This window comes from Leptomonas pyrrhocoris, assembly GCF_001293395.1.
Source record: "Leptomonas pyrrhocoris isolate H10 chromosome Unknown, whole genome shotgun sequence".
NCBI lineage: Eukaryota > Euglenozoa > Kinetoplastea > Trypanosomatida > Trypanosomatidae > Leptomonas > Leptomonas pyrrhocoris.
The window spans coordinates 1,441,769-1,464,017 of NW_015438359.1; the positions used below are offsets into that span (position 1 = coordinate 1,441,769).

The window sequence follows — 22,249 nt, forward strand, 5'->3', positions numbered from 1 at the left end:
AACAGTGTTCACGGAGTATTTTATGTGTTTGAGGTGGAAGAGAAGGAGAGGAAGAGAGAGGGAGGGAGAGGTGCGTGGACGAAACGTATGTATATGTGGAGATCATAAGCGCACATTCGACGGCCGCAATGGGAGCGAGGCGGTGCGAATGGGAAGCCCCCCACCCACGCGTTGAACGCGGTGTCTTTCCGCATCATCGAGAGGAGGCGACTTCTGCGTTTGTTTCGCCGATGCGAACGCTGAAGCAGCGCGTTGTTCGTGTTTGTGTGTTTGTCTACTGCCAGTAGAGGTGGAGAGTGTGCCCCGTCGTGCAGGGTCGAGAAGGACGCGCGGAGTACGGCGTGCGCAGGGGCTGTGTGCGTTACGTGCGTGTGTCGTGCGGCCCTCACCGCAAAGGCTGACGCATCTTCGCTCGGGGGGATTTTTTTTTCCGCGACGCAGACGGTGCTCTTTGTTTTCATTTCCTTCACAAGCTCTTCTTCTGTTGCTATTACCCGAATGCAGTTCACGAAGAACAATACAAAAAGAAACGTGCCAACTCTACGCTGACACAGGGGGAGGGAGAGAGGGAGAGAAAGACAGAAAAGCAGCAGCAACAGACAAACCTGAGGATGGGGTGGCGCTGATCCACGTTCCCTTCCGGCGCGGTGTAATGGTTGTGCCGACGTAAACAAACAAGCAGCAGCAGCAGCAGCAAAGGCAGTAGCAGCAGCATCCATTCGCAGCAGTTCTTCTCGCTGGCCACGTCTCACACACACAGAGGTGCTGTGTGTAAGGAGGGAGTGAGAGCCGGTCGACGACGGCGTGCGCGTATGCCCAGATGAGGGCGTGGAAAGGTGCCACAGCGGCTCGCGGCGCCACCGAAAGCGGAACATGGTTGCCTTCGCCAGCGCACGTGCCTGGCAGGCAAGGAAGTCCGACTCCCGCTTCTTACACGGATGCATGTTCGATCAGGCGGAGTTCCGCGATGTCAGTCATGTCAGCTCGTTTCGTCCACGCAGCATCACTTTCGCACCTCCATCCGTATCCATTTTCGCTGTACAACTTCTTCGTTTTGTTTTTCCATTTATTTACCCCCCTCCGCCTCTTTTTGCTGTTTATTCCGTACTCGAAATTCATTTTCTTCTTTTTTCCTGTTCTCATACGCTTCTTCTTTTCGTTCTTCGTCCTTATCGAAGAGAAGAATATACGCAGCTGTCTGCGACTTTAGTCTTCGCGTTTCATTTGGATTTCTTCTTTCTATTTTATTCTGTTCTCTTACGCATTGTCTCTCCGACAAGCTGTGCTGCTAGGCGTCCTCACCAGACAGGAGCTGTTTGTGGGTTCTCTTCGGTTTCGGCCTCCTTCCTCACACAGCACGCATTTCGGCTACTCGGAACCATCTCCTCTTTTTCGTGGTTTGGGGGTTTGTAGCGCTGCTCTGTTACTTCTGTGTCGATCTACTGATTTCTTTTTTCATTGGATATCGAGCAGAGAGAGAAAAAGATAGCAAGCACCTCAACAGAAAATGAGTTCGTGCACCGTGTACGTGACCGGCCTGCCGAGCTCGGCGACGCAGGACGACGTGATTGACTTCTTCACCCGCATTGGCAACGTCGCGGAGGTGCACATGCGTGCCGCAGACTCCGACGCGCCGGTTGCCGTCGTATTCGACAAGCCCGAAGACGCCGCGAGCGCCGTGTCCATCACCGGCAGCGACTTCCAGGAGGACATCCCGATCCACATCGCAGCGCACGCGACGCCGGCGCCGACCGGGGAAGCTTCAGCTCCCGTCGCGGCTCAGGAGGCGCAGCACGACGCGGCAGTCGCCACCACGACCACCGCCACCGCTGCCGCCGCTGCGGACGAAGCCGGTGGTGCCACCGGAAACACGAGCCGGCGCCCCCTCCGCGAAAGCCGCAACGACCTCACCAACAAAGTCGTCGTCTCCCATCTCGCCCCCTTCACCAAGAAGGAGGAGGTCCGCAGCGTTTTTGCTGCCTGCGGTGAGATCAACGACTTCGCGCTGCTCCCCGGGCGGCACATGGCGTTTGTCGGCTTCACGACGGCCGAGGCGTTTGAGAAGGCGCTGCGGCTGGACGAGACGGAGATCGCGGGGTCGCGGGTGGTGGTGGAGCGGCGCCACGGCAATAACATCGCCGCGGACCGCAGCCGCGCCGGCGCCGAGCACGCCCCCACCGCCAGTGGCCCAACGACGATTCCGAATCGCATCGTCGTGCGCAACGTGCCGCAGGACGTGACGAAGGCGGGTCTGCGGGCCTTCTTCGAGCCGGACTGCGGAGTCGCGACGGACATTTATGTGAAACCGGAGGTCGGCATCGCGTTTATGGCCTTTGCCACGGCCGGAGGCACCGACAAGGCCATTGGCAAGTCCGGGCAGGAGTACGAAGGCAACGTGATCCAGGTGGAGCGGCGCCAGGTGCTCGTGTGCCGCCGCTGCGGGCGGGAGGGCCACAAGGGGGCCGAGTGCCGCCAGCCCTACTGCACGGAGTGCCGCACAGTGGGACACTCCTCGCGCGAGTGCCCGCGTCGGCGTGGCGGTGACCGCGGCGGTGGTGATCGCCGTCGCCACCGTTCGCTGTCGTCCGAACGCGACCGCCGCCGCCGTCGCCGCTCCGACTCCTCCGAGCGCGACCGCCGGCGTCGGCGTCACTCCCGCAGCCGCAGCCGCAGCCGCAGCCCGCCGCGCCGTCGCCGCAGCCGCAGCCCGCCGCGTGGTCGCCGGTAAGGAAGATAGAAGAGGTAGTTTGTGGTTGTCGCGAAAAGCTTCTTTCTTCTCTTGTTTTCTTCCTGGGTCTGATCTGAGGGAGACACGCCCGTGTGCATGCGTCAACGAAAGTTCAAATACTATAAAAAAAGAGCAGGGAAGAATCTCTGGGAGTGCGGTGTCCAGAGGGCAGGGAGAGACGTCGTGCATCATGCGACTGGCATCTGCGTTGACTCCTGTGAGGACTGTGAGCCTCGAATTTTTCTGTTCTCTTTGTAGGCTTGGTTTTAAATAGCAACTTAAAGAAAAATACTAATAACAGATATTCCTGTTCGTTGTGGCGTGTGCATCGTTTCCCAAAGCTAAATTCATAGCTTTCTCTTCATATATATTTTTTCTGTTTAACTGTGGAGTGAAATTACGAGTGCAAACCCGCGATGTGGCTGGAGAAGAAAACGGAAAAAAAATTCCCGTGGAGTAGGACGGACAGGAACGTATTTAATTATTCGAACTGCAGCAACTGTCGCCCCGGCATCTGTGCGTGTGTGTGTGTGTGTGTGCACGATGAAGTGTGTGGTGATCACTCGCGACACGTACCCACCTTGACGAAAAGCGCACCTTCTCCTCCGAGGAGGTGCAACACCAAAAGCAGCTTACCGAGGCACAGGAACTGTTCTTCACATGCCCTTCAAATATCACTTGATGCGCAATGAATCAGCAACATATGTTTTTCTTCTTGTCGCAGAACACACTCCGCTGCTTCATCTTTCGTTTCAATACTCGTGATGCGCAATGATGCTCCGTGATGCTGTGTTTATTTATTTTGATTACCATTCCTTAATCGACAGATGTGATTTAAACACTGCAGTTCTGCTTTCATCTCCTCCTCTCCACCCTCCTCGACATTTCGGTTGTATGTATATTCATACATGAGAAACGGAACACCTTCACCAACTTAGGTTCCTGAACACGTCTGTATAGGTTTTTTTTTGTTCTTCTCATCATTAGTAAATTCGTGTAGAAACTTAGGTACATTCCCCCCCTCTCCACCCCTTTTTTTTCTTTTTCCAGCTTTCATAGCTCTTCGCCGAAAAGGTGAAGCCACACACACACACACACTTACACCAACACCAATCATGAACGTGAATGAAGGAAACACCGGCCGCAGGGTCCTCATAGCGGATTTACCCATGATGTGGCCAAGCGACTTCCGCCGCTTTGAAAAGGAAGGCGGCGTGTGGGGGCGGCAGTTGCGGCAGCGTCGCCGCCAGCTGACCTTCGCGCTGTCCTTCTCGGCGATGTCAACGCTGCTAGGCTCGTGGTATGTCCTGGTGCGGCGCAGGAACACCTACTTCGTGCTCTTCTCCACCTTTTCGGGCTTCTCCGTGCTGGGCTTCTGCATTGGCATGTCACTGGCCCCGTTGTGGTACGAGAATGTGGCGAACAACAAGGAGACGTCGATGATGCGTCGGGTGTGGTGGGCGAAGGAGTGTGCGCAGAATTGGGACTACTCGCAGGTGAACGAGGAGCGCTGGCGCGCGGCGTACCCGAAGGCGGTGTACCCATACAAGAAGGTTGAGTAACACACCCACCAAAAACACACATCTCTCCTTTTTCTGTTCCTGTTGCCGTTTCCATTTTGCGTCGCTCCATTTTTATTATTATTCATGTGTCAATGGAGTATCGTAGGTTCTTAAATCTCGCCTTTGGCGGTGGTGAGGTGCTCGCGTGTGCCGCTTCTTCTGTTGAGAGAGGAAATGATATTTGTTAGTAGGTATAACTTATTACGACTTACGGGGGATGGCAGACCGAGTGGCACGAAATTCACACAAGGCACGGGGGGGGGGGTATTTCGAGAAGAAGAACGTGATAGGCAGGTAGGAGCAACAGCTTTTTTTTTGTGTAGCATGTATCCGCAAGTGTGTTGTCTCTCGACGTTGCTGCGTTTTGCCGGAGAAGCGCCGTTTCCGATGTTCGTCGGCTTCCTCCTTCTTTTTTCCATTTACTCACGACAGCTCGTTTGTTGTGTCTCATTCGAGGTTTCCCTGTGGAGTGCATTTTTCCTTCGTTTCGCGGCACTTCTGTGTGTCTGTTCCCCAACGACTTATCAGTGCTTTATTTTTTTTCTCCTTCCCGTTCTATCTTACTGTTTTTAGTTGTTCACACACATACACGCACGCATGCGCACGCGCAATGAGTTTTTTTTTCCGTCTTCTGTGGTTTTCGATACTTTTACCAACTTAGGTGTCTTCATAATGAAGAAGAAAATATGGCTGCCTCCATGCTTAACGAAGTGTTAGAGTCGATCGTGCGCAATCGAGCACGACGTGCGTGAGTATTTCTTCCCTTTCAGCTGTCTTCTCTTGCTGAGGAGCCGTGGCTGGAGCAGGCTGCCATGGCGGACAGGCGCTCTGTCTCTCTCCAAAGAACGCCAAAAAAGTGGTGTTGCTGCGGCTCACGTCAAGCGGCGTTCTTCTTCTGCAGCGACGACAACAATAGCACGCGTTGTATTATGATGGAATCCAACACACGTACGTACAGACATGCGGCCGTTGGTGTCCTGCAAAGTTGTGATGCAGCTCAAAAGTACCCACTTCTCTCTCTTGCTTTCTCGCTTCTCTTCATCTCTTACCATCCGTTACTTACGACTCAAAGGGCACGAACTGCAAAGCTCACAGAGAAAACGGCAGCTCAGTCACGGAGGTGTTGTCCGTCTTCAAACAAAAAGCCAACAACAACGACAACGAGATTTGCCATGACCCTTCCAGCAGCGTCAGCCCCGCTGTCGTGTCTGGACGTGGACTTGATTTTGAAGGAAGAAGAGTTGCAGGAGGATCTGCTGCGTGTCTACTACACTATTGTCACACGCCAAGAGGACTACAATGCGCATCTCAAGTTCTCTGAATCCATTCTGCACACGGTGGAGCAACTGGCAGAGCGAGTGGAGGCGGTGGTGGTGGGGCAGCAAGCGCAGCAGCCTTCAGCGTTAGCGCCGTCGTACCCCTCTTCACACGACGCACCGAAGCAGCCGCGCACGTATTAGCTTCGTACGTGGGCCTTTTTTTCTGCATCGCTCCACAATGGCGCGTAGCACTGCTAAGTCTTGCCGGATGCCACCGGGGAAGTCGAAGGCCCGAGAAGCTCCTCACATATTCACAATTTTTTTCCCCTCTTTTCTTTTCGCTTCATTTTCTGCTGTCTACTTCTGCTGCTTCTGACATTCGCTGATGGTTTTCCTTAGAGAAAAACAACAACAATCTAGAGTACATTTTTTTCTTTAAACATTCTTTTGGTGTTGTCGCTTCCAGCTCCAACAGTGCCCGTTCACGACGTTTTTAGTACGTCTTCAAGAGAAGGTGCAGCTTCTTTGAAAAAAAAAACAGGAGAGCGACTCTTTTGTGTCTTCCTCGAAGGCGGTCTCTCTCTCTCCCTTCTCCGTTGTTGTGGTGCGCTTCGTAACTTCGTCGTCCGCGTCTCCGTTTGCGCCACCGTTGCGACGCACTTCATTGCTGACCACTGCAGTTGTGATCGTCGGACTCCCTGCTCACATCGCCGTGGTGATGCATCTTTTGTTTTTGTGGAGAAGAAAACTGCATACCTTGCCTCCTCCCTCGCCTTCTTCTAATGCCAGCTCCAAATTAGGAAAAACACGGCGTTCAACCGCGCAGAAAATGAGCCTCCCCTAAAAAAAAAGCTTTGCGAAGATAGAAGTAGAAACGAAGCAGGTTTAACTACGGTCCGCGTGATCTCCACAAACAACACAAATCTCCTCACAAAAATTCTATACAAGCTTTGCCACACGTCACGCCTGGCTGCACCGTGAGAGAAGAGAAGGCGATCACTGCACTCGAAGGGAAACATCATCGAGGTGCTTTCTTTTGCCTCTTCTAGACTCGTGAAACATAAACTTTCACTGTACAATTTTTTGTTTTAAATTGGCGGCGGGTTTAACGAAGGCGCTCCCTTTTTTTTTTTGCATCTGCGTAGATTGCGCGCACGTCACCGTAGCACGACAAGGCGAAGACACACACTCAACCACCCACACACCCGCACGTGCGCAATAAGCTTTTCTTTTTGTTTTTCTCCATCTCCACTTTCCTATATATACATCTTGTAATCTCACGAGGCATTCACCGCGTGTGAGGCGCCACTGTACCGACGTCGTCGCTTCCCCCACCACCTCCACCGCACGACTACGGTGTCGAGCTGGACGTCGCCGACCCGCCGGGCGCCCACGTAGATCCATCGTCGTCGCTGAACACCGCTGCGCTCTGCTCACGTGTGCGTGTGCGCAGGCCACCACCACTCCATCGTCGTCTGCCCTTTCCTCCGCCGGGCTCGACTGCGCCTTTATCGCCGTCGCAGCAGCCACCACAGCGAGACGCCGCAGACGGTGCAACGAGCGGCAGAGTCTCTTCGACGGTGGCCGCCGCCGACGAAAGCGCTGTGCGTGAGAGCTGCATGCCACCGGATCAGTCGGACCCCCGCGGCGCCGCTGCTTCTTCGTCCCCCGGCGCTGCGGCGTCGATTTTGGTGGGCAACACCCGTCGGAATACTGCGTCTCCCATGCAGCCTCCCGGCGGAGCTGCCAATAGCGACGTGACGGACACCCCCGAAAAGAACACACCTGCTAGCAATCACGGTGGTGGATCAGCTGCCGTTGTTCTCGCGCCTCGTACAGGCGCCGCGCGCTCCTCGTCGCCGCACCTGCAGACTCACAGTCCGCCGGCCTTAGCCCGCCAAAGCGGCGGGGATCACTCCCCGGCCCATCTGTCGAACTCCACCTCGCCGTTCTACATGGCGGACATCACGACTGCTGCTGCTGCGGGTGCGGGCGCGAGGAGCCGTAACGGTGAAGATAATAGCAGTACTAACAAGAAGAATGGCGAGGATGGAACGACGGGCACTTCTGCCGCTCGCCTGCTCACGCCATTGCGTACAACTGTGAAAAACACAGCCGTCCCGCGCACGTCCCCACGCGAGGACTCGCTTTATCCGACCATCCCGGATGCCGGAGATGCAGAGCTGATCGCGTTTGAGGAGCAGGAGCCGCGTGGGTCGGCGTGGGGGATTCCCTCTGTCGTGGTGCTGCGCCACCGGATGGGCTTTAGCACGGTCGAGCTCACGGCTCATCAGCGCGAGACGTACAGCCGCTACGACCTCGAGAACTTCGTGCTTTACAAGGAGCAGAAGTACAACGCCGTGAATGTACTGTGGCGCTTTTGTTTGTTGTTGATGTTTATCCTGACTTTCAGCGTCTTCTGCCTTGTCTTCAGCACCTGCACCACGGAGTGGGTGGCACTGCAACACACGGACAGCTACCTTTCGCTGGGTCTGTTCGTCGCCTGCCACAACCGAAGCTGGAGCGAGTGCGCGCCGCGGGTCAGCTCCCGGTTGGAGTGGACGGTCACGGATGTCGTAACCGGCGCCACCCTCTGCACAGCCTCCGCCAACTTCGTGCACCGCTTCATTGGCGCTATATGGTCCATGGCGATTCTCCAGCTCCTGTGTGAGTTGATTGCTTTGGCGCTCACGGCGTGGATTGCCGCACGACCGACCCGCAGCGGTGCTCTCGTGATGCTGTTCTTCGATCTCCTCCTCGGCACCCTCAGCGGCGTTGTCGCGGTGGTGCTCTTCCATCACTACAGCTCCTGCCTGCGCCAGACCTGCGAGGGGGAGCACCTGTCGGGCCGCCTCTGCAACGTGAGCTGGCGGTACGGGTATAAGCTGTACCTCGGGGCGTTGGCCGTGCACGGCCTTCTGCTGCTGCTCGCACTTTGTATGCACAGCTACATCCACAACATCCGCGTCACGGCGCGGAAGCAGCTGCGGGCGGAGCGGCACCGCGCGTCGCGCCGGCACGCGGATGCGGTGGAGTACATGGTACACGTAATGAACAGCACGACTGGCGGGACGGACGATCACCATCATCGCCATCGCCACGAGGAAGAAGAGGGGGAGGACGGCAGCGGTGGCGTCGGCGGCTACGGCCGCGACAACGAGGCGGCCCTCGGCGAGGCTTCACCGAATGAAAGGCGGCGACTCGCAACGACGCAGCGCGGGACGAGAAGCGGGGAGGGGGGGTCGCCTCCGCCGCCGCGTGATGCACCGGAACAGCCGGGGCACAGCACCCTGCACATCTCCTTTGCGGATGTGCCGGACAGAGAACGGCGGCGAAGTCCTTCCGCACGTGAACAACGGAACGCGAGAGGTGGCGGTGATACCCAGCAGGGTCAACAGTCGTGGCGCGGTGAGCAAGGCACCCACAACCACCTCTCCAGCAGCGGCCGAGGCGACGGCGGAGCGGCGAGAAGTGTAAGTGATCTCACCGAGAGGACGGCGGCCGACTCGGGGCTCGGCTCGGAGGTCTCCCCGCCCACCGCCTTCGCCACCCAGCGACGCCGCGGGGATCGGCGCCGGCAGCGGCAGCGCACCGCCTCCCCGCTGTTCCCCACTGGCTCTCCCCATCAGCCGCAACACCACCACGTCACGCCGGGCGCGTCGAACCAAAGCAAGCGGAAGATGAAGAAGAAGCTGTCGAGCGAGACCGCCGCGTACACGCAGGCCCGCAAGCGCAACCGCTTTTTCATGCGCTTCTTCCAGCGCGCGTACGATGCGAATTACCTCACCGCGGCGGAGCTGGGTGTGCCGATCGCCGGTGCCACGGACTGGGTCTACGACGACCGCAGCGACATGTACTACTCCTTCGAGCGCAACATGTTCTGGGACCCGCTGACGCACGAGTACTACAATTGTGCGCTGAAGACGTGGCAGGAGTCACCAGACCAGGTCGTGGAGGTGCGAGATGTGTTGGACTTCATGCTGGAGGAGTCGGAGGAGGGGAGCGGGGGCGAGGATGGCCAGGCAGAGCAGGCGGAGCAGCGCAGTGCGATGGACGTGGATGTGTACGTGGATGCAAGCGAAGAAGACGAACCTACTCGGCGACGACGGTCGGTGCAGCACCACGGCGAACCCATCACGGCCGCCACGGCCACGGCGACGGGCGGGGCTGAAAGCAGCGCTATTGGCGGTACGGGTCCGAGTGCGAGCTCGCGCAATCTGAACCGGAGCGCGTGGACGGCGGAAGGCGAGGAAGGCGATGAGCGCGTGTTCCGCGCGGGTGCCGGAGAAGACGCATCGGATCTTCCCTCCACGCCCAGCTCTTTGCGAGGGTAGTGGAGGCGGTGATGGGCGTTGGTCGGGACGCGAAGGAAAATACATGCTGTTTTCCAATGCAAGCGGGGAAGGGGGAAAAGCGCGGAAGCAACTGCTTTTTGCCGCATCGACAGCACGTGTCCGGACTTAACGTCCCCGTTGCTCGTCCTCATTCGCAACCATTCTTTTTTCTGTTTTATGTTCGAGGAAAACAGGACTGAGCTCCGCAGGTTTATTTTGTATCTACCTTTGTGTTCTCGTTCTTAGCTTCGGTTTTTTAATGTTAACAATGCGGCTTCCTTTTGGTTCTTTATCTTGAAGGCAATCTGCTCCGACTCTGTACATTTTTTCTTCGATTTCACTACATATATATGTCTAGGGCGTCACACCCCACCTACACACGCACTTATATTGACAATGCATCCATGATTGCAAATCAACGGAAAAGCATCAACAACGATAACCGTTATCGTTGCACAGAGTGTAAAAAGCGCATGCAGGGTTTTCTATGTATTCTGCTCCTCTCATGGAGGCATTTTTGGTTTCCCCTTTTCCTTCATTTTTCATCCTCCGCCGTTAGCGTAGAAGACCACAACGTCGCGGGTTTGTCGTTGTGATGTGTTGCCACTGCGGCGCTTACCTTTTTTTTTTCTCGTCTCTTTGCTTGCTTGTGTTTTGCATGGTGGCTTTCTCCGCTCCTCTTTGCTCTGTCTCTTCTCTCCTTTTTTGAGATGTCCCTCGGTGTTCATTTTTATCATCGTTGACCTTTCCATTTACCTGTTCTGAGGCGCAACGAGTAAAAGGAAAGAATACATATAAGTAAACACAGACGGATACATCCGTGCGGCATGGGACAGCAGCGGAAGAAGGAAGCCGCCGCGGCACTTGTGCGGGACGTCCCGGACCCAGCCCCCTTCTTTTCCCTCGGCGCCGCGCAGTTCCGCGACGCGATTGTTGTGACAAAAGTCGTCTCCGTCGTGCTGCCGCTGCGCCACATGCGTGATCGGACGATTCTGCACGAGATGGTGCTCAAGAAACTGCTGCACCGCTCCTTTGAACCGTCTGCGGAGGACCTGGCGCAGCAGCCTTCACAGCACGACGAGACGGGGACGAGTAAATTAGGGCTGTCGTCGTCTCCTGCCACCGACGTGTATGTGATCGTCCACATCAAATCGGTGGAGGTGCACGCGGACACGGCGCGGCAGGGAAACCCGCAGGGAGACGTGCAGGTAAATGTGATGACCACGCTCGTCGCCGCCCACGTGCAGCACGGTCTGGTGGCTGGCGTAGCGGAGCGATCTCCGTTTGCGACGTGTATGCTGGTGCGACTCCCGAATGTGGCCGTGTCCGCCGCGGTGGCATCGAATGAGAGCGCCAGCGCCGCCGATGCCCTCAACCTGGCCAGTGTGACGCTCGAGGGCGGAAATCAACGTGCGAAGGACGACGAGGAAGGAAAGGAGACGTCATCGCCGCAGCCGCTGCTGCTGCCGTCCAACGAGTCCGGCGAGGTGCCGGTTGATCGACAGCTGCGGGTGACGGCACGGTGTCTCGAGGAGGAGCCCGTCGTACCGGGGCAGGCCGTCCTGCTCGTGTCGGAGCCGGCGGCGATGCGGTGTTTGGCAGTTCGACCCCCACGTGACGCACCCGGTCCTTTTTTCTTTTCGGAGGACACCACAGTGGGTCCTATCGGGGCGGCTGTGGCGGCCGCGGCAGGAAAGAGGCGGCGGCCGTCTCGCAGGACAACGCAAGAGGGACAGGACGGGGCGGAGGTGGCGCAGCCGGCGAGTGCGACGGGGCGGCGTGTCGTGGTGATCGCGTGCAACATTCCAAAGACCGCCGATGGGGCTGATGGCGGTCACAAACGCCCGCGCTGGTGAAGGAAAAATGGAAAAAGAACGAAATCGCTGGCTGTTGAAGTACTGTGGTTGAGACGAAGTTAATGACTGAGGTTTCTCGCTTAATGCATCGTGTTTAAAACTCTAATTGGGTGTCTCCGTAGCGAAGTAGAGCTTCAATAAAGCCTTGTAGCCCATTATGAAACGCGGATGATTGCCCCGGCTCGCACTTTGCTTCATCCACTTAGTTAGCAAGGGGGAAGAGAGTTTTCTCTCCTGCATATACATATATACTGTGCCTCGTACAGAGCTCCATCTCGACAAGGACACTCGCCAATACACGAGTACGTCGCGCCACCGTGCAAGTCCGCCTTTTCGAGGTGGCGTTGCTGTTTTCTTTTTTTTCTGCTGATGAAATAGAGGACGAAGCAGTGTGAAGCGGTACGTCAATCAGTTCTCCGTTCTCGTCCTTTCTAACGCATGCACACACACACACACACAAATAAACCTGCCCCTTTTATCTCTTTGGATACCACGACGGATAACTCATCGCTGCACAGAGCTTATAAAGTCCTCTTCTTCTTGCCATTCTGCAAAACGCCGGTTTAATTTCTTATTGCCACACTAACGCTGCTGTTTCCCTTCTGAATCTGCGTAGCTATAGACCTATTCGATCATACAGAGAACCATCGTACTATTCACGGAGCACCATGTCGGAGTCTGACGGCAAGAACAAGAGCCATGTTGCGGCGAAGCGTCAACGCTCGGAGGAGCAGGCGTCATCGCAGGAGCTGGCGCGCGTGTCGGCTGCAGATGCGGCGGCGGACCAGTTGCGGTCGGAGGAGCTGCTGATGAAGCCGCTGACGTCCGGGGCGTCGGTGCTGCCCGCGGACACGGCCGTGGAGGGGCCGGACGCGATGGACGAACCGCTGCAGCGCGAGAACCCGTTCCGCTTCGTGCTGTTCCCGATCGTGTACCACGACATCTGGCGCAAGTACAAGGAGCAGGAGAGCTGCATCTGGACGCTGGAGGAGATCGACCTGGGCAACGACATGCAAGACTGGGTGAAGCTGAACGACGGGGAGCGGCACTTCATCAAGCACGTGCTGGCGTTCTTTGCGGGGAGCGACGGGATCGTGATCGAGAACCTGGCGCAGCGCTTCATGACCGACGTGAAGGTGCCAGAGGCTCGCGCGTTCTACGGGTTCCAGCTGATGATGGAGAACATCCACTCGGAGACGTACTCGGTGCTGCTGGACACGTACATCACGGACACCGAGGAGAAGCTGCGGCTGCTGCACGCGATCCAGACGATCCCGTGCATTCAGAAGAAGGCGGAGTGGGCTGTGCGGTGGATCGGGAGCCGCGCGAGCTTCCAGGAGCGGCTGATCGGGTTCGCTGCGGTGGAGGGCATCTTCTTCTCGGGGTCGTTCTGCGCGCTGTTCTGGCTGAAGAAGCGCGGCCTGATGCCGGGGCTGACGTTCAGCAACGAACTGATCTCGCGCGACGAGGGCCTGCACACGGACTTCGCGTGCCTGCTGTACAACTCGCACATCAAGCACAAGCTGCCGCGCGAGCGCGTGCTGGAGATCATCGTGGACGCGGTGAACATCGAGCGTGAGTTCATCTGCGACGCGCTGCCCGTGCGGCTGATCGGCATGAACGCGGACCTGATGGCGCAGTACATCGAGTTCGTGGCGGACCGGCTGCTGGTGTCGCTGGGGATGGAGAAGCACTACAACGTGTCGCAGCCCTTCGACTTCATGGAGATGATCTCGCTGCAGGGCAAGACGAACTTCTTCGAGAAGAAGGTTGGTGAGTACCAGAAGGCCGGCGTGATGAGCACGGAGGGCACGACGAAGAAGTTCTCGCTTGCGGAAGACTTCTAAGCGCTTAAAGCGTTGGTGCTAAAAAGAAAAAGGAGGTCGACGGTAGACAGCATCACGGCACGGATTCGCTTAGGGACATTTGTTGAACGTTTTCTTCTTTCCTGTTCTTCAACATCTCCCGTTACATCATGTGGAGCACAACAATTATTGTCTTTAAAGAACGACGCCGGAAGAGTGCTGATGACGTTATAAGCCATAGAAGACGAAGGAGGACACCAAAGAAGAGAATAGTCCGCCGGAATTGCATACACGAAGAAACAAAGCCGGGGAAAGAATTTAGGTTCTTTGTGTTGCCAGAGTCGTTTTCAGAACTCCACAGCGCAAAATGAAATGGGAAATTAAAAAAAACACGTGCGAAATTTTTTTTTGCTGTTGTCGTCGCAGTCCGCTTAGAAATCCACGCGAGGTTAACGTGGTGTGCGTACCTGACAGAGATGCACCACGAAAATGGAGAGGACCGCGTTTTGTTTAAGCGCTAATCTCCTTTTACAACGTGCCGCGTTTTTTTTCCCTTTTCTCTTTTCCAGGAGCGAGAAATGCGTGATGGCGGCAGTTCTGGTCTCGTTTTGTTTTCCCTTTCTGCAGATGCGCGCATGATAAATAATTAAATAAATATATATATATACATTTTCTCTTTGAATACACAACTGCGAAAGAGGAGTCCTTTTTTTTTCTTGCAGCGTGAAGGAAGCGTGCGTGTTGGCACGCCATGAACCAACTAGTTTGTCGGGTATTGTTCGTCGTCGCCTTCGCCGACGTTGCATCGGACCCCTTCACTCTTTGGACACGCGTTACGACGTATTTTGCTCTGTTTCTCTCCTCTCTCTGTTTTCGTTCGCTCTGGCTGTCGCCTGTCGCTTCTCTTGGGTGAGTGTGGAAGTTGCGGTGCGGCACCTCGCAGCTCCGCGGCGTCCCGAGGGCGACGGTTTATTCTTCCTTGTCTCTACTTGTTTGTGTTCTTCCGCGACACCGAAGGCGACAACCACAACAAAAAATAATACGCTATCGTACAAGGGCAAAGGGGGAAAAAGAACAAAGGCGGGTAAAGACCGCCATAAAATGGAGGTACTGCTGCCGGTTACACCTCTTTTCTAAAGCTGCATAGAACAGTTCTCTTTTTCCTTTTCTTTCTTCGGTTTCTCCTGTGGGTTTTTTCTTCTCGCGACACCGCCGTTGTGCCGCTCAACGCTGTGAGACACAACGGCGGCGTAGGGAGAATGTTTTTGTCAAGGATAACAAAAAAGGAGGCAGAAACGAAGAAGCAAACTAAACAAAAGAGCTGTGAAGAGAGTGACAATCGATGAAGATAGACGTATTCAAGCCACTTTGAGCTACCCCCATTTTCTTTTTTTCCTCTTTGAAAAATGCGATAGATAAACTTTGTGGATTTTAATTATTATTATTGTTTTTCACTCTTGTTCTGTTCTTCTCCATCATCTCCCCACCCTTCATCTAGTTCGCTTATAGACACGGAGCACACGAAACGCTACTTTATGATTGTTATGTGTCGGTTCTTATTGTTCTTATTTTTTCAGGCTTGTTGCAGACAACTAATTCTTCCTTCTCGACTTCGCTAACCCCTCGGTGGTTGAAGAAGATTATTATTATTATTTTGGCTCTCTCCTTCAATGCAGGCAACGGTGTTTCCATTACGTGCGAACTGCATACGCATCTTTATATATATATATATATATATGTTTTGAAAGTGCGAGAACGAAGATCCAGTTGCTGTCGAAAACAACGGAAAACAAACAAAAAACACAACAACCCCGACAGCAACCACAGCTCTCCTCAAACACGGAGATGGTGGGATTCGTTGCTCTGAAAGCGTGATGCTTGGGCATGAGGAGAACGTTGCTTCTCTGCAGGAAGCGCTGTTGAGCCCTCTCGCCGCTGTTGACTGCCGATGGAACTCTTCGGGCGTGCATATTTTGTTAGGACGGCCGTGATGTGCTCTGCTTTGTATGCCCAATGAAAAAGAGAATAACATAGTAGTACTTCTTCACTCTCTGGATGCCTCAGAAAAGAAGTGCCGGACCGCCTTGACGCACGACCGAGCTAAAATGCGTGTAAAACGCGAACAACGACTGGACGACAACGTGCTCTCTTACTTTTTCTCTTTCGACGTCTTCTCTGTCTCGCCTTCTGAACTGACACGCACCACCCTCACTTCGCTTGTGTACGCAGAGCAGATAATCATTGGAACTATATCTTTTTTTCTCCGCAGGCAAGCCAACACCCAAAAACAAAAAGGAGGGTCTCTCTTCGCGTTGCGGCCTCGTCTCTGCCATCCCGGTCGGATCCCCCTCCCTCCCTTTAGTTGTATTGTTGGTAATTGATCTCGGACCTTCACGGCCGCTGTGGCGTGCGCCAGGCACCCATGCCCAATGACAACGCGTATCAGTTCCGGGGCAACGACGAGGACGGCGAGTGGTGGGTGCGTCCCCGCCGCGCCTACAAGTCTTTCGGCCCTTTCCGAGTTGTGTCGACGCTGATGGTGGCCGTTGCGATCGGCCTCGTCGCCTTCGGTCTTGCCTGCGCTGTCATGTTTGCGGCGGACGTCGCCGAGGAGCACCCGACGCGTGCCCGGTGGGCCTTGCGGGCGTTGATTGTCTTCAACATCGCGGTGCACACGTCCATCCTATTTATTGACCGACTGAGCTGGTGGCGCTCGCTGCTGAGTCTGGCGGTGAACGCGCTGTACTTCCGCCTGCTCCGCGGCTTCCCATTTGTGCCGAATTTGGACAGTCCGCTGGTGGTTTGCACTGTGGGTGCGGTGCTGATTGAGAGCGCCATGTGGTATTGGTACTCGATGCAGCTGATGTACTACACGTCTGTCTTGAACATCATCGGGTTTTTCCTGATGCTGTGGCTGGTGCCGATCGGACTGGTGGCGTCGTGTGTGCTAGAGGAGGAACGGCTGCCTGGCGCGGGGAGTGTGCACGGCGGCGGCGGTGGCGGGGTGCCGTCTGATCTTTCCGGCGGGCGGAAGAAGCGCACCATTCTGAATCGTTTCGCGGACCTTGTCGGTAACTGGTAGCGGCGGAGCACGAAGACGGCGTACCGGCGTTAGCGGGTGAGGGTGAGGGGGAGACGGGAGATGAGGGCTGCCATGCATGACCGTTTGTCTCGCGAGGCATCGGAGTGTCTCCACGCCGCGTGGAGTAATCCGGCAGTATGCGCATCTGTGCGTGTTATCTCGTTCCCCCCTCGCCTGTGTTTATCCGGTGCCGCCGTCCCGCACTTGGTGTGTTTTTGCTATCCGAGGCGGCGGTGGCTGAGGGAAGGCGGTGCGCTGGGGACTGACGCGGGGGAAGGACTGGGGACGAGGCACGTGTTACGGCCGCAGCACACACCCACGCGTACCCACGCACGCACAGACCCACAAAGTGCACAGTTTAGACGCACCAGTGCGTCCGCCTGTGCTTTTCCCTTTTCCTCCTTGCAATTGTGTGCGCGGGTGTGCGCTCTACTCCTTTTCCGCTGCCTGCGGCTCCTTCTCACTTGGGCTCTTTAAAATACCCTTTGGTGCTTTACGAAATGACGACGTGTACGGTACAGGCCAGTACCACCCACGGAAGAAGGAAGAAAGATGAAGCAGCCGCGGCCTCTCACCGGCTTCCGAGCCTCGCGGGAAACACGCGATAGCAGGCCTGCCAAGCAGATGGTTGCCATTGGTTCAGAAGAGCCGAGGCGCCTCAACGGGTATTCTGTTTTCCCCTCTGTTGGCGGCCGCTGGCCCACTGCAGTGCAGAAACGAACGCAGCCGCGCTGCAACTTCTCCTCTCCGCCACTTCTTCCTCTCTCTCGCCACATCCGCCCTTCCTTTGCTGGGTGCGTGCCCCACCGCATCATCCCCAACAAAATCGTACCCGTGAAATTCGGAAGGTAACACCACCAGCGCACTATCCTTCCTAATAAAGAAATCATTCACCGTTTCACCTCTCGCCACCATGTCCTTCAAAGCTGCCGACATCACGAAGACGCTGACGGAGAACCCGCCGCCGCTGCCGCCGATGAAGGGTGTCGCCTTCGGCACCGTCTTCACTCCGCACATGGTCATCATCGACTACGCGGACGGCAAGTGGGGAGCACCGCAGATTGTGCCGTTTGCGAACTTCTCTCTCCCACCACAGACCTCCTGTTTTCATTATGCAACGGAGTGCTTTGAGGGCATGAAGGCGTACGCGGACATCGCCGACATCGAGAAGGTGGCGAAGGGCGAGAAGCTGACGAAGCAGCACATCCGCCTGTTCCGCCCGGACAAGAACGTGGCACGTCTGCAGGACAGCATGCACACCCTCTGCATGCCGCCGTTCGACGCGACGGAGTTGGTGAAGGTGATTGAGGAGTTTGTGCGGACGGAGCGCGACTACGTGCCGAAGGAGTTCGGCTACTCGCTCTATCTGCGGCCCACAGCCATCGGCACCGCCGAGACGCTTTCTGTCGTACCGTCCAGCTCTGTGCGCCTCTTTGTTATCGCGTCGCCGGTGGGCCCGTACTACCCGCCACCGGAGGGTGAGTCAGGCTCGGCGGCGATTAAACCTGTGAAGCTGCTTGTGGAGGAGAAGCACAAGCGTGCGTGGCCTGGTGGCACGGGCGGCAGCAAACTTGGCGCGAATTACGCGGGCCCCATGCTGGCGCAGGAGGAGGCGCACGAGCGTGGCTACGATCAGGTGCTCTGGCTCGGCGCCAAGGACGAAGTGCAGGAGGTTGGTTCGATGAATTTCTTCACGTTGTGGAAGACGAAGGCCGGCAAGACGGAGCTGATCACGGCCCCGCTCGACGGCACCATCCTCCCTGGCGTGACGCGTGCCTCGATTCTTGAGCTTGCGCGTGGGTGGGGCGAGTTCGAGGTGTCGGAGCGCAGCTACTTCGTGCAGGAGCTCGTGGAGGCGCTGCAGGAGGGTCGCGTGATCGAGTGCTTCGGCTGTGGCACGGCCGCGATCGTTTCCCCTGTGAATCTGCTTGCGTATCGCGGCAAGGAGTACGCCGTGCCGTGCCCGGAGAACAGCATCACTCGCCGCTTCCTGCACGAGATTCTGGACATTCAGTATGGCAAGACACCGAGTCCGTGGTCCGTGGAGGTGATCGCGTAAGACGACAAAGGTGAAGGTGCTGAGGTTGGACGTAGAGCCGCCGAACCAACGTGCCTTGTCGTGAACGTTTTTGTGTATTTCTCCTCTCGCTGCGCATCGCCTGTTCCGCCAGTTAACGTTAAGCTCACCAACGTCAGCGGTCAGCCGTGCGGCCCGACGCCGCATAATGCGTCAGTTAGCTGAGCAACACATGGAGCCATAAAGCGTTCATCGTTCGACATTGCTCTCCCTCCCTTTTTTTCTCCTTTCTGACCAGTTCTATTAGTCACGATTAATGCGGGAGGAAAAGTTTTTTTGAAAAGTTTTCCAAAATGAAAATGGATTTTCTTTTTTGTTTCATTTCCGAAGTGCACTTTTCGGTCTCTGGTTGAGTTTTTTCACTTCTTATTTAGCGACAGTTTGCTCACCCTAATTTGTTGTTCGCCGTTTCTTCAGCTGTGTTAAAATTTTTATTATTTTCCCCTCCCGTGATCCACTTCTTTCTTTTCGTGAGATAGGGATTGTTTCGCGCTCCGGTGTGCGGGTGTGAGATGCGCCTCGTTGTGGCACTCGAGTCGAAAGTATCATTGCTGTCTCTCTACGAAAAGTTTTTTTTTTCTGTGGTCAATTGTAGCGCTCTTTTCTTTTCTTGAAAAACTAATTTAACAGGTTTTTGTGTCGTATAGCGGAGTGTTGTATACCAACTTCCGGCGCTGTTACACTTAATTCTGTAAGTATTCTCATTTTCTTCCCTTTTCTGCGCCACTTATCGGTAATGGCTCTCGGACCTTCACGGCCGCTGTGGCGTGCGCCAGGCACCCATGCCCAATGACAACGCGTATCAGTTCCGGGGCAACGACGAGGACGGCGAGTGGTGGGTGCGTCCCCGCCGCGCCTACAAGTCTTTCGGCCCTTTCCGAGTTGTGTCGACGCTGATGGTGGCCGTTGCGATCGGCCTCGTCGCCTTCGGTCTTGCCTGCGCTGTCATGTTTGCGGCGGACGTCGCCGAGGAGCACCCGACGCGTGCCCGGTGGGCCTTGCGGGCGTTGATTGTCTTCAACATCGCGGTGCACACGTCCATCCTATTTATTGACCGACTGAGCTGGTGGCGCTCGCTGCTGAGTCTGGCGGTGAACGCGCTGTACTTCCGCCTGCTCCGCGGCTTCCCATTTGTGCCGAATTTGGACAGTCCGCTGGTGGTTTGCACTGTGGGTGCGGTGCTGATTGAGAGCGCCATGTGGTATTGGTACTCGATGCAGCTGATGTACTACACGTCTGTCTTGAACATCATCGGGTTTTTCCTGATGCTGTGGCTGGTGCCGATCGGACTGGTGGCGTCGTGTGTGCTAGAGGAGGAACGGCTGCCTGGCGCGGGGAGTGTGCACGGCGGCGGCGGTGGCGGGGTGCCGTCTGATCTTTCCGGCGGGCGGAAGAAGCGCACCATTCTGAATCGTTTCGCGGACCTTGTCGGTAACTGGTAGCGGCGGAGCACGAAGACGGCGTACCGGCGTTAGCGGGTGAGGGTGAGGGGGAGACGGGAGATGAGGGCTGCCATGCATGACCGTTTGTCTCGCGAGGCATCGGAGTGTCTCCACGCCGCGTGGAGTAATCCGGCAGTATGCGCATCTGTGCGTGTTATCTCGTTCCCCCCTCGCCTGTGTTTATCCGGTGCCGCCGTCCCGCACTTGGTGTGTTTTTGCTATCCGAGGCGGCGGTGGCTGAGGGAAGGCGGTGCGCTGGGGACTGACGCGGGGGAAGGACTGGGGACGAGGCACGTGTTACGGCCGCAGCACACACCCACGCGTACCCACGCACGCACAGACCCACAAAGTGCACAGTTTAGACGCACCAGTGCGTCCGCCTGTGCTTTTCCCTTTTCCTCCTTGCAATTGTGTGCGCGGGTGTGCGCTCTACTCCTTTTCCGCTGCCTGCGGCTCCTTCTCACTTGGGCTCTTTAAAATACCCTTTGGTGCTTTACGAAATGACGACGTGTACGGTACAGGCCAGTACCACCCACGGAAGAAGGAAGAAAGATGAAGCAGCCGCGGCCTCTCACCGGCTTCCGAGCCTCGCGGGAAACACGCGATAGCAGGCCTGCCAAGCAGATGGTTGCCATTGGTTCAGAAGAGCCGAGGCGCCTCAACGGGTATTCTGTTTTCCCCTCTGTTGGCGGCCGCTGGCCCACTGCAGTGCAGAAACGAACGCAGCCGCGCTGCAACTTCTCCTCTCCGCCACTTCTTCCTCTCTCTCGCCACATCCGCCCTTCCTTTGCTGGGTGCGTGCCCCACCGCATCATCCCCAACAAAATCGTACCCGTGAAATTCGGAAGGTAACACCACCAGCGCACTATCCTTCCTAATAAAGAAATCATTCACCGTTTCACCTCTCGCCACCATGTCCTTCAAAGCTGCCGACATCACGAAGACGCTGACGGAGAACCCGCCGCCGCTGCCGCCGATGAAGGGTGTCGCCTTCGGCACCGTCTTCACTCCGCACATGGTCATCATCGACTACGCGGACGGCAAGTGGGGAGCACCGCAGATTGTGCCGTTTGCGAACTTCTCTCTCCCACCACAGACCTCCTGTTTTCATTATGCAACGGAGTGCTTTGAGGGCATGAAGGCGTACGCGGACATCGCCGACATCGAGAAGGTGGCGAAGGGCGAGAAGCTGACGAAGCAGCACATCCGCCTGTTCCGCCCGGACAAGAACGTGGCACGTCTGCAGGACAGCATGCACACCCTCTGCATGCCGCCGTTCGACGCGACGGAGTTGGTGAAGGTGATTGAGGAGTTTGTGCGGACGGAGCGCGACTACGTGCCGAAGGAGTTCGGCTACTCGCTCTATCTGCGGCCCACAGCCATCGGCACCGCCGAGACGCTTTCTGTCGTACCGTCCAGCTCTGTGCGCCTCTTTGTTATCGCGTCGCCGGTGGGCCCGTACTACCCGCCACCGGAGGGTGAGTCAGGCTCGGCGGCGATTAAACCTGTGAAGCTGCTTGTGGAGGAGAAGCACAAGCGTGCGTGGCCTGGTGGCACGGGCGGCAGCAAACTTGGCGCGAATTACGCGGGCCCCATGCTGGCGCAGGAGGAGGCGCACGAGCGTGGCTACGATCAGGTGCTCTGGCTCGGCGCCAAGGACGAAGTGCAGGAGGTTGGTTCGATGAATTTCTTCACGTTGTGGAAGACGAAGGCCGGCAAGACGGAGCTGATCACGGCCCCGCTCGACGGCACCATCCTCCCTGGCGTGACGCGTGCCTCGATTCTTGAGCTTGCGCGTGGGTGGGGCGAGTTCGAGGTGTCGGAGCGCAGCTACTTCGTGCAGGAGCTCGTGGAGGCGCTGCAGGAGGGTCGCGTGATCGAGTGCTTCGGCTGTGGCACGGCCGCGATCGTTTCCCCTGTGAATCTGCTTGCGTATCGCGGCAAGGAGTACGCCGTGCCGTGCCCGGAGAACAGCATCACTCGCCGCTTCCTGCACGAGATTCTGGACATTCAGTATGGCAAGACACCGAGTCCGTGGTCCGTGGAGGTGATCGCGTAAGACGACAAAGGTGAAGGTGCTGAGGTTGGACGTAGAGCCGCCGAA

At 56.5% G+C, this 22,249-nt stretch overlaps 10 protein-coding genes across 16 annotated transcripts; all 10 read left to right on the top strand.

Annotated features, from left to right (window-relative positions):
* Positions 1-1,176: 1,176 nt before the first annotated feature.
* ABB37_02287 (putative RNA-binding protein) lies at positions 1,177-2,728 on the top strand (the record flags this gene model as incomplete). Of its 2 annotated transcripts, none has more annotated exons than XM_015799205.1 (1): positions 1,177-2,728. In XM_015799205.1, exon 1 carries the CDS (start codon positions 1,508-1,510, stop codon positions 2,726-2,728), a length of 1,221 nt encoding a protein of 406 aa, XP_015662683.1. In that variant the 5' UTR covers positions 1,177-1,507. The 2 variants fall into 2 exon arrangements, with proteins under 2 accessions (XP_015662683.1, XP_015662684.1); XM_015799206.1 differs by having other exon boundaries at positions 1,182-2,728.
* Positions 2,729-3,573: 845 nt separating this feature from the next.
* On the top strand, positions 3,574-4,290 carry ABB37_02288 (putative mitochondrial hypothetical protein; the record flags this gene model as incomplete). Of its 3 annotated transcripts, none has more annotated exons than XM_015799207.1 (1): positions 3,574-4,290. In XM_015799207.1, the coding sequence occupies exon 1, from the start codon at positions 3,844-3,846 to the stop codon at positions 4,288-4,290; it is 447 nt and encodes a 148-aa protein (XP_015662685.1). In that variant the 5' UTR covers positions 3,574-3,843. The 3 variants fall into 3 exon arrangements, with proteins under 3 accessions (XP_015662685.1, XP_015662686.1, XP_015662687.1); XM_015799208.1 differs by having other exon boundaries at positions 3,640-4,290; XM_015799209.1 differs by having other exon boundaries at positions 3,665-4,290.
* A 1,070-nt stretch (positions 4,291-5,360) lies between these two features.
* ABB37_02289 (hypothetical protein) lies at positions 5,361-5,750 on the top strand (the record flags this gene model as incomplete). The annotated part of the gene is made up of 1 exon (XM_015799210.1): positions 5,361-5,750. Exon 1 carries the CDS (start codon positions 5,463-5,465, stop codon positions 5,748-5,750), a length of 288 nt encoding a protein of 95 aa, XP_015662688.1. The 5' UTR covers positions 5,361-5,462.
* A 1,418-nt stretch (positions 5,751-7,168) lies between these two features.
* Positions 7,169-9,883, top strand: ABB37_02290 (hypothetical protein; the record flags this gene model as incomplete). Its single annotated transcript, XM_015799211.1, has 1 exon — positions 7,169-9,883. The coding sequence occupies one exon, from the start codon at positions 7,169-7,171 to the stop codon at positions 9,881-9,883; it is 2,715 nt and encodes a 904-aa protein (XP_015662689.1).
* Positions 9,884-10,591: 708 nt separating this feature from the next.
* Positions 10,592-11,739, top strand: ABB37_02291 (hypothetical protein; the record flags this gene model as incomplete). 2 transcript variants are annotated; one of them, XM_015799212.1, is made up of 1 exon in its annotated part: positions 10,592-11,739. In XM_015799212.1, exon 1 carries the CDS (start codon positions 10,711-10,713, stop codon positions 11,737-11,739), a length of 1,029 nt encoding a protein of 342 aa, XP_015662690.1. In that variant the 5' UTR covers positions 10,592-10,710. The 2 variants fall into 2 exon arrangements, with proteins under 2 accessions (XP_015662690.1, XP_015662691.1); XM_015799213.1 differs by having other exon boundaries at positions 10,648-11,739.
* Positions 11,740-12,224: 485 nt separating this feature from the next.
* ABB37_02292 (putative ribonucleoside-diphosphate reductase small chain) lies at positions 12,225-13,586 on the top strand (the record flags this gene model as incomplete). 3 transcript variants are annotated; one of them, XM_015799214.1, is made up of 1 exon in its annotated part: positions 12,225-13,586. In XM_015799214.1, the coding sequence occupies exon 1, from the start codon at positions 12,408-12,410 to the stop codon at positions 13,584-13,586; it is 1,179 nt and encodes a 392-aa protein (XP_015662692.1). In that variant the 5' UTR covers positions 12,225-12,407. The 3 variants fall into 3 exon arrangements, with proteins under 3 accessions (XP_015662692.1, XP_015662693.1, XP_015662694.1); XM_015799215.1 differs by having other exon boundaries at positions 12,237-13,586; XM_015799216.1 differs by having other exon boundaries at positions 12,256-13,586.
* Positions 13,587-15,771: 2,185 nt separating this feature from the next.
* Positions 15,772-16,626, top strand: ABB37_02293 (hypothetical protein; the record flags this gene model as incomplete). The annotated part of the gene is made up of 1 exon (XM_015799217.1): positions 15,772-16,626. Exon 1 carries the CDS (start codon positions 15,967-15,969, stop codon positions 16,624-16,626), a length of 660 nt encoding a protein of 219 aa, XP_015662695.1. The 5' UTR covers positions 15,772-15,966.
* An 846-nt stretch (positions 16,627-17,472) lies between these two features.
* ABB37_02294 (putative mitochondrial branched-chain amino acid aminotransferase) lies at positions 17,473-18,685 on the top strand (the record flags this gene model as incomplete). The annotated part of the gene is made up of 1 exon (XM_015799218.1): positions 17,473-18,685. Exon 1 carries the CDS (start codon positions 17,540-17,542, stop codon positions 18,683-18,685), a length of 1,146 nt encoding a protein of 381 aa, XP_015662696.1. The 5' UTR covers positions 17,473-17,539.
* An 800-nt stretch (positions 18,686-19,485) lies between these two features.
* Positions 19,486-20,145, top strand: ABB37_02295 (hypothetical protein; the record flags this gene model as incomplete). Its single annotated transcript, XM_015799219.1, has 1 exon — positions 19,486-20,145. One exon carries the CDS (start codon positions 19,486-19,488, stop codon positions 20,143-20,145), a length of 660 nt encoding a protein of 219 aa, XP_015662697.1.
* An 846-nt stretch (positions 20,146-20,991) lies between these two features.
* Positions 20,992-22,204, top strand: ABB37_02296 (putative mitochondrial branched-chain amino acid aminotransferase; the record flags this gene model as incomplete). The annotated part of the gene is made up of 1 exon (XM_015799220.1): positions 20,992-22,204. Exon 1 carries the CDS (start codon positions 21,059-21,061, stop codon positions 22,202-22,204), a length of 1,146 nt encoding a protein of 381 aa, XP_015662698.1. The 5' UTR covers positions 20,992-21,058.
* Positions 22,205-22,249: the final 45 nt, after the last annotated feature.